Source organism: Sitophilus oryzae, unplaced genomic scaffold (genome assembly GCF_002938485.1).
Source record: "Sitophilus oryzae breed Bouriz unplaced genomic scaffold, Soryzae_2.0 scaffold_1385_pilon_pilon, whole genome shotgun sequence".
Taxonomy (NCBI): Eukaryota; Metazoa; Arthropoda; class Insecta; order Coleoptera; family Curculionidae; genus Sitophilus; species Sitophilus oryzae.
This window is the reverse complement of record NW_022146043.1, coordinates 241903-261707: the sequence shown is the minus strand read 5'-3', so window position 1 is coordinate 261707 and position 19805 is coordinate 241903. Positions and strand designations below refer to the sequence as shown.

General features: G+C 31.8%; 1 protein-coding gene across 2 annotated transcripts; it reads right to left on the bottom strand.

Annotated features, from left to right (window-relative positions):
- Positions 1-904: 904 nt before the first annotated feature.
- On the bottom strand, positions 905-18695 carry LOC115875381 (aromatic-L-amino-acid decarboxylase-like). 2 transcript variants are annotated; one of them, XM_030890807.1, is made up of 12 exons: positions 18509-18695; positions 18084-18100; positions 16564-16645; positions 14633-14753; positions 12426-12539; positions 8283-8385; positions 7546-7692; positions 5769-5917; positions 4797-4936; positions 4579-4739; positions 4107-4376; positions 905-1390 (listed from the first exon to the last, which is right to left on the bottom strand). In XM_030890807.1, exons 2-12 carry the CDS (start codon positions 18088-18090, stop codon positions 1239-1241), a joined length of 1446 nt encoding a protein of 481 aa, XP_030746667.1. In that variant the 5' UTR covers positions 18091-18100; positions 18509-18695; the 3' UTR covers positions 905-1238. The 2 variants fall into 2 exon arrangements, with proteins under 2 accessions (XP_030746667.1, XP_030746668.1); XM_030890808.1 differs by lacking the exon at positions 18084-18100.
- Positions 18696-19805: the final 1110 nt, after the last annotated feature.

The following is a 19805-nucleotide window of genomic DNA, read 5'->3' as shown; positions in this document are numbered from 1 at the left end:
TAGACCTACTCTATTTTATCATAGTATATTGTTTTAAGCTTGATTTTCATGCATCCGTTAAGCCGGAGTCTCATGCATCCGAAATCCGATGACACGACGATGCGACGGTGCTGCTATTGGTCGAAATATTTTGACAACAATTTTTATCCGATAATTTTATCCAAACCAAACTAATCATCCGACGTCGTATAAAGTTAAATTTTGTTTAACTTTTGTACAATATCGTGTGTTTTTTAACCTCACTTTTTTTGAAAACATTTGTTTTTAAAAACAAGTTTAGTGGGAAGTGGGCAATTTCGGGATATTTGGCGAGGAAGTTATTTTTATAAGTGTTTCTCCAATAAAACATGACATGAATCTCTATTCAGCGCAGCAGAAAAATGTCAAAACTGTCAAATTTCGGAACGAACTTTCGGATGCATGTGACAGGCTTTTTTTATTTCACACGATAACTTCAAATTTCGGATGTTGTACCATCGGATTTCGGATGCATGAGACTCCGGCTTTATACGTTGGTACGATGGTCCGACGATGCTATGATTGGTCATACCGTTTTCGCGCCACTTTTCATCCGTAAATATTTTACTTCAGCCCGTCAACGGACCCGTTCATACGATAACGGACGTTTTGATACTTTTTGGACAAATTTAATCTAACCTTAATAAAAATATAAGTAAAATAGCAAAATCGATGGAAACGAAAATATAAAATGACACGAACGTATATCCCATAAAAGGAGGCATGAAAATGCAATACATTTAAAACCTGCGTTATTTTCTAACCATTCAAAGTCTTTAAATTCTACCAATAAAATTAATATCATATCAACGTATCGATGGACAACGGATGCATGAAAATCAAGCTTTACGATACAGTTCGAAATAAAATGATTTTTCAAAGCTCCAGAGTAAACAGACAATTTTTATTATAAAATAATAAAGATTAATAATTAAATTTTAAATTAAAATATTTAAGATATCTCCAATAGATCGGAAATTTTATATATGCTGTCGTGACCAACATTTTTCGAAAAGAGATATTTTTATAGTTTTATTACTTTGTTTCGTAATGGCAGTTTAGGATTTGACAACTCGATTCTAGTTTTATTCAACCATACAATCACTAACCCTTATATAATGAGCAAAAATCAACGTGTTTTAGCGAAATATATCCAAATAACATGATTGCCAAAGCTGTAATATTCTGGTACGTAGTCTGTGGAAGATTCTCGGCCATTTTCATTGTTTCTGTTCGGCAAGAACTTCGTCGGCAGCTTCCTTAACTTCCTTCCAAGATACGTCTATGTCATTTTCTTCAGTGAATCTTGAACATATAGCCAACCTGAGGAAATAGGTATCGCGGATTTTTGATGGTACCAAGTGAATAACACCTGAAATTATTAATAATTATTATTAAATACGAGAAATCATATTCGTCATTATTAATTATTATTAAATCGGGAAATACCGGGTGCGTCTCAAAAATGGCTTGATATGAAATATATACAGTATAAGTATATACAGTGTGGTCCGAACTGTATTCCGGAAACTTCGGCAGCATATTCTACACATAAAAATAAGTAAAAAAAGTTCGTATAAATGTATATCCAAAAATGCTTAGTTTCGGAGATACAGGGTGTACAAATCGCATTTTTATTTCGATTTTTTCCCAATAATTCCTGAACTAAATTTGATATTGGGATGAAAATTGGTGTCTGGGAGTTTTTTGACATCAGAAATTTGATTTTCATGTCGATAAGACTCCTACTTGTAGAAGGCGCTACTTACACATTTTTTAACTGGTTTGAAATGTAATAACTTTTTGTCCGTACCTGTATAAAGCTATTGAGTATACAAATATACATTTCCGCTGTTTTTTATGTAAAAAAGGTCTCTTGGTAAAAATTGCTACGAGTAATGGGTTTCGAGATATTTGGAATCGAAATTATCAATACCTGTCATCATTAGCATAAACTAACAATACTAACATATTAACTATAAAATAGTTATTAGACTAAAAGATGTCTATACCTAACTAAAAGTTTGATTAGTTATTAGACTGAAATCATAAATTTGAAATATTTGTGCCAAAAGTTCAAAGGAAACTGTTTTATCATCATTTTTCGCAGAAACATTTATGACTAATTTAAAAAAATAAAATTTTCCCAAATTTGTTATTTCAGTCATATAACTATCCACTCAACGTGTTTATTTTTTGTCAATAATGACATGTATTGACTATTTCCGTTCTAAATATCTTTGCTAGTAGTAATTTTTACCAAGAGACATTTTTTACGTAAAAAGTCACGGAAATGTATATTTTTTCACTTAGTAGTTTTATACAGGTATAGTAAACTTCTCTGGAACAGGCATATTAAGAACATTACCAGCAAAGCCACAAAGGTTCTCATGATATGCAGAAGACTGGCGGAAAATAGGTGGGGCTGCACCTCTAACATTTTGCGCTGGATGTATACCATGATAGTAAGACCCATGATTACTTATGGAGCAGTTGCTTGGTATACAAAACTAGAGCACTGTACAGCAAGGCAAAACCTGTGCAAAGTACAGAGACTGGCATGTATCTGCATCACAGGTGCCATGAGAACATGTTCAACAGCAGCAATGGAGGTCATTCTAGACCTAACACCCCTGCACATTGTCGTCGGTAGTTATGTCAATGTCAATGTTCAATGATTAGAATGGTCATTGACGGAAACAGTACTGGGAGAATTTTCAGGTCAGGGGCTTGGAACACCCTCAAAAAGAAAATTCCATTTCTCCAACTCCCAGTGGATGACATACCAAGAATTTACAACTTTGAGAAACACCTCACTGTAGTATTGAGTAATAAAAAGGATTGGGAAGAAAGAAACGCTTACTCAGCAAATAAAAGACCATAACATCACGTGGTATACTGATGCTTCCAAAACCAAAGCAGGGACAGGGATAGGAGTATTTGGGGCGAAAACTAAATACTCCGAACCAATGGGCACCTACCCCAGTATCCTTCAGGCAGAAATTTGCGCTATCGAAAGATGCGTACAATTTATCTTAGATAGGAACTATCGAAAACAGGAAATTGCCATCCTATCCGATAGTCAAGCAGCACTTAACGCGATCAACTCAGTAACCATCAATTCGAAGTTGGCCAAAGAATGCCTAGAGAAGCTCAACAAGTGAGCAAGAAAATAAGTCCTCCTACTCTGAGTGCCTGCTGCGAGGATAGAAGGCAATCTAGCGCAAATGATCTAGAGAAAAGGAGCGAACACTCCACTAACTGGACCAGAACCGTTCTGTTTTCCAAACGGGAACCAACTAAAAGCGGAACTGAAGAATCTGGAAGACTCCATCCGTAACTTGGAATGGGTGTCCTCCAACGGTCTAAGATACTCGAAAAAGTTTCTCAGAACTTATGACCGAGAAAAATCAAAGATTTTCCTTGATTTAAGTAAAAACAATCTTCGGATTGTCACGGGGTTTCTAACAGGACGCTGTCTCCTCAACGAACACCTCAGTAGGCTGAAACTGAGAAACAACGGCGAATGCAGATTTTGTGGGGAAAACGGGGAAACACCAGAACACCTTATCACTGAGTGCACCGAGACGACGACCATTCGTGCCATGAACCTTGGTACGTCTGATGTCGAGGATGGAGAGGTGGCCTCTGTCGAGCCGTCTCAGATACTGGCTTTTGTTAAAGCCCTGAGACTGTATGATGAGTTATAACTCGTTATAACTCAAGAAAGGGGAATACACAATAGATCTATAAGGTCGCGGTGATTACTCTTCAAAACAGTTAAAACACGTGTAGGTGGCGCCCCCTAAAAATAGGACTCATATTAACACCAAAATCAAATTTATCATGTCAAAAAACTCCCACTAATTTTCTTTAAAATATTGATGTTACTTCAGAAATTATTTGGAAAAAATCGAAATAAAAATGAAACTTCTACACCCTGTATCTCCGAAACTAAACATTTTAGGACATACATTTATACGAACTTTTTTACTTATTTTATCTGCAGAATATGCTGCCGAAGTTTGCGAAATACAGTTCGGTTAGAGAAACTTACTAGCTACCATGAATACACTTTTAGTTTTTACCTTTTCCATTGATCTTTTTCAATAAAACCTCATTAAGCTCGTTGGTTCCTTTGAGCCTGAAACACACCAATCCCATAAGAACTTCTTCCGTTATTTCGAATCTGTCATCTCCACGGACTTTAGACTCGAAGTAATGGGCTAAAGCAATGTGTTTGCGAATGTGAGCTTGCAAGTTTTCGAGTCCGTATAGCCTGAGAACGAACCACAACTTCAGTGCTCTGAATCGACGACCTAGGGGTATTTGCCAATGGCGGTAGTCAGGTGCGGATCCTAAATAAAGAAAGAGGAATTGTAGAGGAAATATAAACGGGATTAACCATTTTAGAAGAAGCAATTTTTTTATGAAGAACGCATTTTTATCAAAATGTCAATAATAACAAAGTTTTTCCTCTTGTAAACACAATCCGGGGACACACTGTATATTCAATAATAGGTACACATCAATATAAATTCCGAGATAGCTCATTTTTACCTTGTTGCTCATGCTTAAGATATAATGGGTCCACATTGAAAGCATTCACCAGCCATGATGGATCCTTTAACCACATCGCGGAACAATCAAAATTCACTAGCAGCCATTTGTGTGGATTGAAATTGAATGAATCGGCCCTTTCAATGCCTTTCATTAAGTACCTAGAAAATATTAATACATTTGCTTATTGAATTAAGGATTAATGTGTTTGTTTGTACCTATATTCAGGACAAATGAAAGAAGATCCAGCATAGGCGGCGTCTACATGAAGCCAAACTTCGTTTTCGTTGCACACTGGGCCAATTTCGTCCAAACGGTCGAAAGTACAAGATGAGGTTGTTCCTAAAGTTGCTACGCACTGAAAGAAATATATTAAATCAAAAAATAATTACAACAAAAATATATTTTATTAGTTACTGCTAGTAGTTAATTAGCCACAAAGCCCGGTTACAAAGTGTATTTGAGCCAAATACACTTGGACTGTGCTTGGATCTCGGAGCTGATTTAAAGCCCGGATGACACGGTACAAGGGTACTTGGATCAAATACACTAACTTGGATTCTGCCATTTAAATATACTTATACGGATATTTAGCGCGCCTCACTTGTACGCTGTTTGTATGGTATCACATGTTTTATTCAAGTCGAGTTGTAAAGCTTCGTAGCATCCAAGAAAGTAGACTTGTTGCTAACTAAACCTTCCAACTCAACTTGGATAAAACAGGTAATAAGATACAAGCAGTATCCAAGTGCACTTGCTCCAAGTACAAGTAGACAGTGCCAACGCGCCAATGAAAAAAATAATGAAAATTTCAACTGTTATCTAGAAACCACTCACACCAACAACGAGTGTTTATAAGAAGCAGTGAAAGAGAGATCTTTTCATAAAATTGTAAAAATATGTAGCCTATATCATATACATATACCTACTTAGATGATCTGGGCTTAAATTTTGTTAGTATTGATTTCCAGACATATGTCTATTTAATCTTTTCTTTATAAAGTGAGGTAACGAATCATCTTATAAAGTGTTTTACGAATATAAAAGACACCTTTAGAACGGCTTTTTAATGTTATAGTATTTGCGATGATAAATTTTAATATCGATATTATTTTTTTCGAATTTTTTTGTCGCAATTTGTACAAACTCTTTTCATTCATTACTGATAAAATCTAAACTCGTTCTCTTACGTAAAAAGGAATAAGGCCAGCTTCACGGTCCTCCTTAATGGCCTGTTCCACCGTCTCTCCCCTGAGTTTGTTGCTGGCGTCCGGCTGAAGAGAACGTAATCTAACCCCTCCCAGGAGACCGGCACGTTCAACAGACGAGTGACTTTGACCTGGAAAATGTCGATAAAATACATACAATATGATACAAATCGAAAACAAGACAGTTTTAAGTTTTTGATTAATTTATTTCATATAGACACTGTAAAGCTTTTTGTTAGAACCATTGATCAGAACGTTACATTTTGACAGTTTTCTATAGAGCAACTGTCCGTAACTAACTATGATACAGGGTGTTCCTTAATGACTTTATAATAAAATAATTAAATATAATATTTATGATTAAACTTTTTTTCATAATATCTCTGATTTTATTATAGATATATTTATGAAACTTGATACACGTCTTCTGTGCATCAAAATACCTTTTTCGGTGTACGAAGAATTTTATTTATTTCAACCAGTGCCGTCCATACGAGTTTTACCTTCAATATTTTTGGAGAAAAAAGTGGTACACCACTGACTTCTCTTAAAATAAAAATTATTTTCAAAATCACCATTCATTTCTAAACAATTTGTTTTATCAAAATAAGCATTTTGTTGCATGGAAGACGCGTATCAAATATATTATCAGATATATTTAAAAAAAAAACGATTTGAACGACTCGAAATACCAAGCGTGTAGTACCAAATTATTCGCAAAAAATGATTTTCCAAATATGCCAATCAGCCATCCATGTTCCATTTGAAAGAATTGAGATATATGATTTAAAATACGATTTGGGCATCTTTTAACCGGCCAGGATAAGACACGAAAAAGATTAAACCATCAAATTAATTATTCTAAGGCTCATTGATCAAAAATTAGTGTTTTTAACACAGCCATGACACTTTAAATTAAAATTTATAATACGATTTTTTAAACAAAAATGTCAAAAGTTGACATATGATATGACGTTCTACTCAGAGTGTCATTTTCTCTAAAAAATCAAAAGTTGTAGTCATTTCTGGTGAAACAGGAAGAGGCCAAAAACAATTGTGACCAACAACCAAATCTCGTTTTTTTATCTGAAAAAATAAAAGTTATAGAGGGGGGAATAAACCCTCTACAAAGACAGAGACATAACCTATTTAATAATACTGATATTTTGAGAGCGTATAAGTTTCAGAATGTTATTCATCTAGTAGAAAGTAACTACAAACAATTAAAAAAAACACTGATATTGATATGCCTATTCACAAAGTGTTCTTGACCCGAAACATAGACTGTCAGGGATTGGGTTATGTTTCACTAATAATTAAAAGGTATATCTTAGCTGATCGAATATTTTGATAAGCCACAGAAAAAAATTATGCAACGCTGCTTGCCAGTATATTATAGGAATTAAATATGTTCATAATAATTATTTTTATGAATTGAAATTTTCATTTAAATTCTTTATTTTGAAACAATTCTAATATTTAATTTACTGTTACTAATTACTAACAAGATTTGTTTTAATCTTTAATTTACTCCAATTATTAGTATTTAATCCTCAAAGTTTTTAATGCGTTTTATATTTTTGGAAGTATCCAATAAGAAATTATATTCATAAATTGTATTCATTTTATACTGAAATCTAAAAGATGCCTGTATTGATTTAAACCTTTACGTGACTTCCAAGATTTTATCCAAAAGAATCGCAACGTTTTTAACGTGATATTCATCAGATTTAGCCAATAACTCTGTAAAAATACTTACTAGAAGTATAACCGACAAGCTTTGCGATAATTTCGGATTCTTTCATTTCGGGGTGTTTTTTCTTCTCTACTGCTATAGCTTTAGCTTTAGCTCCTAACAAAGCTACTAAAGTTGCTTCACTGGCCGTACCTTGTATCACTCCACCACCTTAAAAGAATAGAAAATTAATTTTTATTAAATTAGTATTTTTGAAAATATAGACAAATTCCAATTGAATTTTTGAAATAATTTAATATACAGGGTGGTCCGAATTGTATTCGGAAAATTTCGGCAGTATATTCTTCTGAGAAAAATAAGTAAAAAAGTTGTTATAAATGCATGTCCTAAAATGCTTCGTTTCGGTGATACAGACTGTAGAAAGTTAATTTTTATTTCGGTTTTTTCCAAATAATTCCGGAACAGTAGTCGATTTTTGGATGAAAATCGGTGTCTGGATTTTTTTTTTGACGTGAGGATGTCAATATGACTCCTACTTGTAGAGGGCATAGCCTATATGTTTTTTCGCTGTTTTGAAGTGTCTTTCATTTTAGGACACGAGTTTATACGATTTGGACCATCCTGTATATTTCATATCCCATTTAAAAGCCAAATGCACGGCAAATTAAAAAAAAAACAAGTCCTATACAGCATGCAAGTATTATAATTTTTCATTTTTTTTACAGTTAAATTTAATATTTTACTTATTTTGTATCTTTATTTTTAGTATTTTTGTAATTTTTTTTGTAAATAAGTTTTACCTTTGCCTCCAGAACAAGCCAGAAATTCTTTGGGAAGACCTAATGCTTTTCCTAACCAATCCAACATTACAACTTCAAGTTCTGTACAAGCAGGACTGGCAATCTAAAAAATGAGGATTTATTTAAATACCATTATAACATTACTTATTACTATAATTTTATTTTTACTGAATATGAATTGACTTTTAAGTGAATACAGCATTATACTTATTGGTAGTAGGTACTCCACAGATAATGAGCAACGGTTTTTGCACACGACCCTATTAGGACCGTATAGTTAAAAAATTCATTTTGCTCTTAAAAATCATGATTTATTATCATGAAAATCGAATTTAAATATTTAGAGATTTTTTTATTTACAAAATTAATTTTTGATCTGTTTTTGTGATACTGCCGATAAATATTCAGATTCATTTATTGCCCACTGAAGAGCAAAATCAGAATAGGCAACTATTTCAATCATTATTGATCGTTCTGTATAAAAATAATTATTGTAGCTGAAAACATAATATTCAAATAAATGTTTTTTTGCTAATTTAAGTTATTTTCTATCAATATTAATATATTTATAATGAAACAGAAAAGTACCATTAACTTCTTTAGATGGATTCTTTCAATTTCTTGGGCAAATGGAAATTAAAATCAAGTAGATTACAGATCCACTTTTCGTATGAAAGAATGAAAATTAACCTCGTTCCAGCATTAAACGACGGAAAGCACGCTCGAGAAAATCCTTTATAAATCGGAAATGTGCCGTTGAAACTCGGGAGAACAGGCTTTTCATTTTAGTCCAGGATAAAAGGAAGAATTTTACCGTTACGAGGGATCATTAAATACGATGGAAGGATGGCAGAAACAATGATGCTTATATGAATCATGTATGAAAGTAAATTATAATAACTATTGAAAAAAATACAAAAAGTTATTATTCATTTTTTTTATTTATTAATTTCATTATTTAACATAGTTGTTAAAAGATCTGGAGCAAAATAATTGACTTTAATTTTTTTTTTACTTAGATTACTTTATTACTCTATTAGACTTACTTTAGATTTTTAGGTAAAAAAACTTGATGTGGTTTCTTAGTATCGAGGTTAGTATATGACATAAATTAGAATTGATTGACATATTCAATTGTTCTTGGGCACTTTCTGTTTCACCGGAAATGACTACAACTTTTGATTTTTAAATGGCACCTTCGGTATATTGCTATTATATTGCTTATTCGATAGAAAATGACACTCTGAATAGAATGACATATCATATGTCCACTTCATTTTCGCTTAAAAAATCGCATATTAAATTCCAATCTGGATCAGCAAAGAATGGTTGTGTATGTAAAAACACTAATTTTTCATTAAGGAGCCTTGGAAAAATAGTTTTGATTATTTAATCGATTTTTTAAGCAAATTACAATTTTTTCTAATCGAACGAGGGTGGCTCATTAGCATATTTGAAAAAAAAACATTTTTTACGAATAATTTGGTACCACACACTTGGTATTTCGAGTTAAATTGTCGTTATGAACCGCATGTTACAATTTCAACTAAACCACATGTAAAAATGTCAAAAGTTGACATATGATATGTCATTATATCAAAGCATTATATTTAAAGTGTCATTTTCTATTGAATAAAGTAGAGATATACCAAAGATGCCATTTATTAATCAAAATTTGTAGTCATTTCCAGTGAAACAGGAAGTGATCAAAAACAATTAATTGAATACGTCAATCAATTCTAATTTATGTCATATACTAACATGCCAAATCTCGTTTTTATCTAAAAAATAAAAAAAAGTTGTAAGGATGGGCTACTTTTGAGACGCACCCGGTATATATGTATTTATAATAATTTTTATACATACAAATAACTGTGGAGAAAGAGTTCCTGTTTGCCCTTTTTACTGGCTACAAATTCAAGTGCCATACTAGGCATTTATACTAGGATGGTGATAAGCACAATAAATACAATTTTACAAAAATTGGCAGGGATGGCAATGATAAAGGCCTAAAGGCCTGATAATGACAGTGACCTGACAATTATTTTTTTTAGGTCAATTTTCCTTCGGCCATTTGCTTTCGGGAAAATTTTCTGATAGGGCTGTTTAATGTTAGGAAACTTAAAAAACAGATGAATTTATTATAATCGGTTCTGTTCGATGGATGAAGTGTAATACAAAAAAAATGCAGCACTTAGGACTCATTGTTTCTTGAAAGTCATAGGAGAATAGAGTCGCTACTTTATTGAGATATACTGCAAAATTTTTAGTCAATTTGCAACAGACTGCTTTATCCCAATACTTTTTGTTTTGTATGGTGATGTCCCTTGATTTTATCAGTGTCTGTCTTAGCATTGGGGATACAACATTACACAGGAAAATGTACAGGGTGATTTTTTCGTAAAATCTTACCGAAAACACCAGGTTTTGGGACCTTGGAAGCTCTCTTCTTCATAAAAAAATCCTGGGCCGTTTTTATAAAAAGAAAGTGGATGATAGGTGGTGATGTTTAAAAATGTGATAACATCTTGGAGAACAAAAAAGAAGAAGTTGCAATAAGAATGTATTTTTTTTGTTATAAGTCTTCGAAAGTATTCGGACTTTAAAATGGCATTTTGATTGGCATTTAATTCAACTTTGTCTCTATTTAACCCATCCCGTATCTCTTTTAGTTTTCGAGATCTCAATGAGAACTCTATAGCTCTGATTTGGGAAACTGTACAGGTCTCTTTGATCTAGAGATAAAAGATACATCTTCTCCGCTAAGATCTCATTAATTTTGTCTACAGGAATCGAGTTTTGAAATCTAGATAAAACAGACGGTTAGAATATAGAGAGCAACCAGACCTATCTTCTCCCTCAGATGTAGTCCGCTTTTCAATTCTCAGTCCCATATTATATCCCAAATCCGAATGATTTTTAACTAAAGTTAGAGACCAGTTTATATAGTTTTTTCCATAGCGACTGTTAAAATTGCCCTAAAATGATACTTTAACAGCGAGGATAGGTTAAAAACTTTATTTCTTCTCGCACGTTTTTTAGTTGCTTCCATTTGTGAAAATGGTTGTATACCTTTTCATGAGTTATTCGGGATTTAAATGGAAGTAGTTTGGATATGGCGTTTGTCGCCTCAGCCTGAATATCTGTTGGTAATTTACTTATTTCGTTTTGAGTCATTTCTGGCTCCAATTCAATCAGCAATCGACACGAAAGAGAATTAAAAAATATTGACTCAAAACTGACAACTAAAGAGACAGCTTTATTTATTTGTCAAATTACATAGAAACCAACGCCAACCCAGCACAATATTTTTTCTACTTGTAATAAACTCCTTGAAATAATAATTTCTGAATATTGTTATATACATGACGATAATTGCATTAACGCAACGTCTCCCGAATAATTTTGAATCTTTTCGGCCAACGATAAAATACCATTTTATCGTCTTATATAAAAAATAACTATTAATTAAGGGGAAAACTCCCAACAAAGAGTAGAAATATAACACTCGCAGAGATTGGGACAATTTTTATTTTTTTTTATTCCTCTAATGCCTTAAGTAGACATTATCTGTCGGCAACAGATAGTCTCTGGTTCTATTTACATGTCCAAAAATGCGAAATATCACATAACCACTTAATCAGGCATTTTATTTCATGTTTTTGGGAACTTGCTTGCTCTCCTCCCTTTGTTCAGTACATCTTATTGTTTAAAAAAACACCTGTACTCTTCATAGACTATTCTTGCCAGGCGTTTCCGACCATGTATATGGTTTTCATTAGAACAACTATTAAAATAAATAACTGCTTTGTAAGAACTCAATATCTTGTATAATAGCATTGGATTCATATTATTTATAGAATCAAGTTTTTTTTATTAATTATCCAGTAGCAATAAAAAGTCTATTATAAATAGCTCTAAATATTTTATTTTAAAATAACGTCCTTTATATTCTTGCATTACTTACAAAACGTTATAAGCACATTAAATAAAACTAGAAGCACATTATTGATAATAATGATTGTCATAAACTAAGCAATTTGCAATTCAACGTTATTGCTTTTAAAGAGTGCCTATTGGAAAGGCACAAACACGATTTATCGTTGGTAATGAAAATTTATAGTATGAAATTGCGATACTTACCCATGTAAATCCTATACAGGCTATAGCTCCGCTAAGAATATCTGCCACGATAGCTGGGTACGAATTGGCAGTTGGAAAATAGGCATGGAATCTAGGCGAATGCCAATGAGTTATCTGGAAATAATGCAGTAGATATAATAATAGTAGTGTATACATAACAATAAGAGTAAAAATACTGAAGTTCAATTTTTTGTCTAAAAAGGTTCAATTATACTGAAAAATTGACTTAACTTAGGTTTGAATTTAGACTACAACTTCAGTTGAAAATTTTTACCTTTATGTTGAAAGATATGATGTAAAATAAAATATTCTTAAAAATATGTTAGTAACGCACGGCAATTACTTCTTTGATGTTTTTTAGAACAACAAACAACACCACATAATATCTATAAATAACCCATTGAATATAGGTACAATTAGCATGAGCATTGGCCACCCCAAGTACTGCTGGGCACCATCCAGATAAATCTTGAATTTTGACTAAATTATGACTATCTTGGCTAAATATTAATTTTTATTTGCTTGTGATGTAGTAAAAATGACTTTTTCTAGTTTTGTTTATGTAAAATTATTTTGTTTTGTTCAAAAAAAGTGTGTTAGTTTTTATTTTTTTACCACTGGAACACGGTTTGTTAACCAAGTCTATCAAATTTATTGATTAAGAAAATCAGGTAAACGTTTTATTCAAAAAATGTGTTTATTTTTTAATATAATTATTCCTGGTGTAAAAAAAGACAAAAGCCCTAGGCCTTCTAAGTCTGTCATACAAGTCAGGAAAAAATTTGACAGATGACGTTAAAAAATGACAGAAAATACAATTTATTTGTTAATTAAAAACACAGGCACAAGTGTCAGTGTAATTGCTTTTTGGATAGACTTATATTCATAAAGCGCACGTAGTCATAACAAAATAAAGCCAAAACTTCACATCCACAGGGGCACCGAAAATGAAAAATTAGACAGATAGATATAGGTACTTTCTAACAATGTCAATCTAGTAGATATGTGACATCGTAACAATTACAATATGCAACAAAGTTAAGTCGTTTTTAGTGTTAGATTTAAAATATACAATATATATTTTAAAATTTCTGTCCGTATAGGTTTTGTCCATACTTCTTCATATAATTTTTGTCACTGGGATCCTATAAAATGGCATTCTATAAATTCATAATTGCTTAAAATTCATCAAAATCGGTCCACTAGAACACAGTATATAAAACTTTAAAATACATGAAAATTTTAAGGTGTCCGTTTTTCGTGACGGTGAGTGTAATAAGCATCCCTAAGTAGTGCAAATATTCGGCACTAAAAAAGCACTTAAAATAAAAGTCCACTAAAAGTGACTCACTCTGTTAATATAATTCAAGTTACTGTGAAACCAATCGTTTTTACCAATATTAAACAACATTTCACAGCGAGTTCAATGCTACTAGCAATTAAAAAAATCTGTAAAAGATTAAGTTAACTTGACCTACATAATAATAATAGTGGCAAAACAAAGCCTATTGCTTAATCTAATTTGAAAGTAAACGAGCTATATTTTGAGTTAATTGTGTGTGGAACATTAGCTTTAGTAATAAAATAATAGTAGTGTTAAAATAACTACAGTAATGATATGCATCTTCGAAGGTTTCCCTTCAGATCCTTTGGAAAGATAATATTAATTAAAAAAGAATCATTTTCTAATATCAATTAAACACAAAAATTCTTTTCCATTACAATATTAGATAAATCACAATTCAATCATCAGAATGTCAACATTTTTATTAAATATAAGCAGTGGCGGCTGGTCCTAAAGGGCACAGGGTTCTAAAGCACAAATGCGATACTAACCGTCAAAATAAGAAGAACAAAAATAAGTATATAATTGTGTGTATTATGAAATTTTCACGGAACACTTTATAAGATTAAATAATCATGTGATTTCTTGCATGAAATCTAGGATAGATTTTATTTACCAAAAATAGTATTTAGATATGTTTTCCCACGAGCCGCCACTTAGAAAATAGCTACTATGTGTAAACTATTATCAATGGAACTAAATTTAGCAATTTTAAATAGTTTTTTCTTTATTCTCATCGCTTTATGCCCTTGATGATGAAAGAGATATGTCCCCTGAAACCTTAATTCTTTATTAAGTAACTAGTTGAAGCCTGGCGCATCCGCCACGACATGCGACATAAGGGAAAAAATACTTAACTTACCCCAGGCATTATAACTTTTTCGACGTCCTTTAACACGTCTTCCCATTTTTCTGGTTTTTCTGGAGCATTTTCAGGAATTAATGGTCTTAAATATCCAGGTTCAACTGTAGGCAGAACTCGGCTATAAATAAAAAAGTATTACTTAATAATGAAAACAAATAAACAGAAAGAAGTTAAATATACATTGATTTCTAATAGTAATAATTAAAATGCTTTTATAGGAAAGAAAAAAACACAAATATTTAGGAAACTATTTCGTAAAGTATTTAGGCCTATTTTTCCTCTGTCTAACTAATGTGTCTATTATACGAGGAAAAACTAAATGTTCATATACAGGCGAAAGGTTGAAACATCCTTCGGAATGGTTTAGCAAAGTAAAGAATTAAAAACTACTTCATCATGAAGGTGCATCTTTTCTCGATAGATGTTTTTTGACTCATCACAATAGCTATTTTCGTTGGAGATGTTCGCTTTTGAACAAAACAGTAACAATTAATAACAATAAAGGCTAATAGTTAATTAATAAACAATTTATTATTGTTTTCGTAATGTCACTGTCATGACAAGAAGACTTATTACACAAGTATACACGGTTTTGGACCTGAGCAACTAAAAGCAATTTCTAAGATAATTTTTGGAGCTGAATCCAAATCAGCAGTCCATTTTTTAAGATTTGTTCTAGTTTTCAAAATATTCAATAAATTCATTATTTTTCTATTTTTGACAGTTAACGGTCATTTATTGAATTAGTCAATATAAATCAGAAATGAACAAAGGTTGAACTGAGTCTTTTATACTGCTTGGGATCTGTTTCACGGATTAGGGTCCAACATTAATCGCTCATCATGCCTTCGTCCCAAAATCCTTGGTATCGCCTTTCGATTTTCGCTATATTTTGGTGTAGCCGCTCTCCTTGCTCGTCGTTCGTGTCGCCCAAGTTTTGTGGAAAAAAATCAAGATGTGAATGCAGAAAATGTATCTTGAGAAACATTCGAGCTCCAATCTTGTAGTAATTTTGCAACAAATTGTCGATTACTTGCTTGTAATCCGGTGATTTATGATTACCGAGAAAGTTGTGAACAACACTTTGAAACGATGCCCATGCTGCTGCCTCATCAAGCGTTAAACATTTTGTAAACGTTGCGTCAGCCATTAGTTTTCGAATATCATGTCCGACAAATATTCCTTCTTTGATTTTTGTGTATGACAGTTTTGGAAACAACTTGATTAAGTACTGGAAAGCCGGTCCTTCGCGATTGAGCGCTTTGACAAAGTTCTTAATAAGGCCAAGTTTAATGTGAAGGCCAAGTTTGTTGTCAGTGCTACTGCCATGCGCGGACTCGAAAACTAGAGCCAATCTTGATAAACGGATTGAAGATCTGATTTCAGGGCATCAAATAACGTTAAGAATCGATCTCATCCAAAAAAAAGGTCCAAAAGTTGACCCGAATTTGTAAACTTGTGTTATTATTACTGTTTGTATGTTGGAAGTTACCCTAGCAGAAGCATGATTTTAATGCTAAAATTCCTTTAAGTCGTTACTCTGTCTTCATTAAAAGCGAACATCTCCAATTAAAATAAAGCTATTGACAAAAATCACAAAAAGGAACTATCAGGAAAAAACGCTTTCACCTAAATGACATTTTGATTTTTCTTGTATAATAGACAGATGAGCACTTCAATTTTTAATTTAAAAAGATGTTAAAAAGTCAAATAGTTAAGCTACATATTTCTTAAAAAATCAAAATCGGTTCTACTAGAACAAAATTTATTGAACTTTAAAATGCATGTATTGATGTCAAAAATATGTGTGTATTATTTATTTAACCAATAATTTCCTAAATTTTTATTTTTTTTTTGAGAGAGAATTTAAATTTTCTTTAAAAATAAAGTGGCTCTATATAACTTTTCATTTCTAATAATCTACTTACCGATCTCGAATATTCTCCAGATATTCGGCCGTGTAGTCTATCATGGCCTTTCCGAACTCCCTAAACTGATTTGCCTCCATTTCTGCAACACGAGAACTGTGTAATTATAATCAAAAGGGCTGTTAAAACGCGAGGAGACGTTTAAGTGCGTCTTTCAATGCAGCCCTCCAATTTAACAATTTACAGCCAAGGGAACATAATTGAATACTGAGTAAAATAAAATAACAAGCATCATGCAACAATGAATATTATGTTCCTATTTGTACATAGTAGATAAATATATTACGTAATATTTAAACTTCTAAAATAGTGTAAAATAAAAAGAGTTTTTTACGAGTATTTATATACAGGGTGTAAATGAATTTGTATACGAAAAAAGTCAGGAGGTGATAGCTTTTCAGATATCTAATGCGTTTTTTTCGTACGCCTTAAATAATACGAGTATTTTGATCTAACATTTTTATGCAAATGTGTCTTATTATATAGGGCAAACCAAAATAACAATATTAACGATAATTTTTTCCTAAACGGTTCATAGCAAGGAGTTGAAATTTATTTTATAGGTATAATACTAATCAAATCCTGCTTTTAGGTAGAATGATTATACAGATATGTTTTCTTATATTTTTTTTTCGATTAGTAATCAATTTTGAACATTTTTGTCTGTCCATGATTCGTTTCTACATAAAGTAGTTTTGATAATTCCACGTTAAATTCACAGAAAAAATGATAAGTAGACGTCTGTCAATATTTTCAACTACAGTAGGTCTTCAGTTAAAACAAAATTCCCAAATTTATTATTTCAGTCAAATAACTATCTACTCAACATGTTTATTTTTTGTCAATAATGACATGTATTGACTATTTTCATTCAAAATATCTTGGAAACGGTTGCTCGTAGAGATTCTTACCAAGAGACATTTTTTACGTAAAAAAACGTGACAAATATATATTTTTTTACTCAGTAGTTTTATACAGATACGGACGAACAAGTATTAGTCTTCAAAACAGTTAAAAAACATGTAAGTGGCGCCCTCTACAAGTAGGAGTCATATTGATATCAAAATCAAATATAGCATGTTAAAAAACTCCCAGATACCAAATATTGACGTTACTTCAGAAATTATTTGAAAAAAAAAGAAATAAAAATGGAACTTCGACACACCCTATATCTCCGAAACTAACGCATTTTAGGACATATTTATTCGAACTTTTTTACTTATTTTTATCTGCAGAATATGCTGCCGAAGTTTCCGGAATACAGTTTGGACCATCCTGTATATTCTAGGCATGTATATTAACTGTATCTTCCATAATTTTTCATGCCAAAAGCATCTAAATATGTGATTTTTAAAACATAGATGAATATAATATAATGTTTCAAAATTAATGGTCACAAAATTGTATTATATAGCCATACATAACGAAAAGCTGGATAACTAACACAAACATACAAATAATAAATGAAAAAAATGTTGAAATGACCAGAACGAATTAAACTAAATTAATTTTTGACAAACCATCCATTTGAGATCCTCTTCTTATTGTGCGGCATAGAAAATATATGTGTATGATTAGCAAACATTTCAAAAGCTTTAAAATCTAAAAAACTAACAAAACTTGACCAAAAAATTCTATAATTTGTTTTCTAATAAAAGTAAACACCAAAAATAAAAATCATATTGTCCGCTAAAAGTGAGAAAAAATAAAATGTAAACACTGTAAGTACTGGTCCAAGTAATAAAATATATACAGCAGTTTTCTAGAATACATTTTTTGTAACAATTAAATATTTCTGAGATCTATTTAAAACACCATTCAATCAATTCACAATATTTTAAAAAAATTCTGCTCCCCAATTTTGGCGCTCTTTTTTTTCAGACACTCAAAACAATATTATATGTATATTGAAACATTATACACAAACTCAAACACAATTATTTACCTTTCTATAAGATAATATCACTGATCAAAGAAACCTTTAAACAAAACTAGCACTTAATACAAAATCTACGAAATATTCAGTCAAGAAGAATAAATCACAGACTCACTGACGGTCGTTTTAAATCCTGCTGGAACGAGTGACGGCCGCAGGAGCGCTTTTGACTGAATTCGCGCGGTCGACAGCAGGCTTTCTGGGTGATTTTGATTTGAACAGAGAGCGTGCCGACCGTTGGGGTGGTGGGGAGCATGGGGGAGAACCCATCGATTCTTCGAGGTGTATATGGTAGCGCTGGTAAAACCCCAACGGGCTCAGTGAACGTATCAAACGGTATTTTTTATGTTTTGTGTTTGTTTTTTGGAAACGAATGACGTTCGAACCAATACAGTGAATAACTTCTTCGTATTGATCATATTTAATAGAGCATTATAGTTCATATTTAATGAACTTTTGGTCAGGTGATTAAGCTTGACCGGCACAGCGTTGTCCACTTTTAAATATTTTTTTCTCTTTTATTATTTAAATTATTTTATCTTTTTTATATTAAAACCAACTGATAATATACAATTAATTATATATACAACATTTTATAAAATCACACACATATTACACTGTCAAATTTTTCATAAAATATATTTTAAATAAAATCTTTGACAAAGAAATTTGATAGTGTAATAGTTAAGTCAAACGTACAGCCTCGCCAGAAAAAGTATCATTTTTACTCTTAATAAAATAATGTACTATTATTTTGACGCACTTATATGCATTTAATGGTCAGTAATTTGGTATTTGTTTGATTAATTTTAAATTATTACGTACTGATAGGAATGGTAAAATAAATAAATATTCTTTTCATGTCGAAAAACATATGATGTGATTGTAATAAAACCAACTATAGTAAATCTAAATTAAAATTATTGACCTAGTTTTGTAATTGTAGTAGTGATTGATGATAACCTACTTTATTGATACGGTCAAATGATCAAAATTAAATTTATTTTTTTTCGTTATTTATTTAGATAGCCAGTTATAAAAATGCATTGAAATGTAGCTAATTTGGTTAAAAAAAATGGAGGGACGAATAGCCGCCCATAATTGATATTTTTTTAACTGCGACTTTGACTGATTTTGATGTTATTACAAATTTTGTTGCAAATATTATTCCTAATCTTAAATTGAAAACCGCGTTTCGCTAGCTAATGTAATTTTGAAGTTACGATTTTTTTTAATTTTTAACCCCCTCCCATACCCCCTTACCAACACTCCACCCCCACCAAAAACTAATGGACAGATTCTCGGG

What these genes read in the sequence shown, in the direction of transcription:
- LOC115875381 (XM_030890807.1), bottom strand. An exon ending in CTGGAGAATATTCGAGATCG is followed by an intron (nt 14,754 to 16,563) that starts GTAAGTAGATTA and finishes TTTTATTTATAG; the next exon opens with CCGAGTTCTGCCTACAGTTG. An exon ending in TCTTAAGCATGAGCAACAAG is followed by an intron (nt 4,377 to 4,578) that starts GTAAAAATGAGC and finishes TTCTTTATTTAG; the next exon opens with GATCCGCACCTGACTACCGC.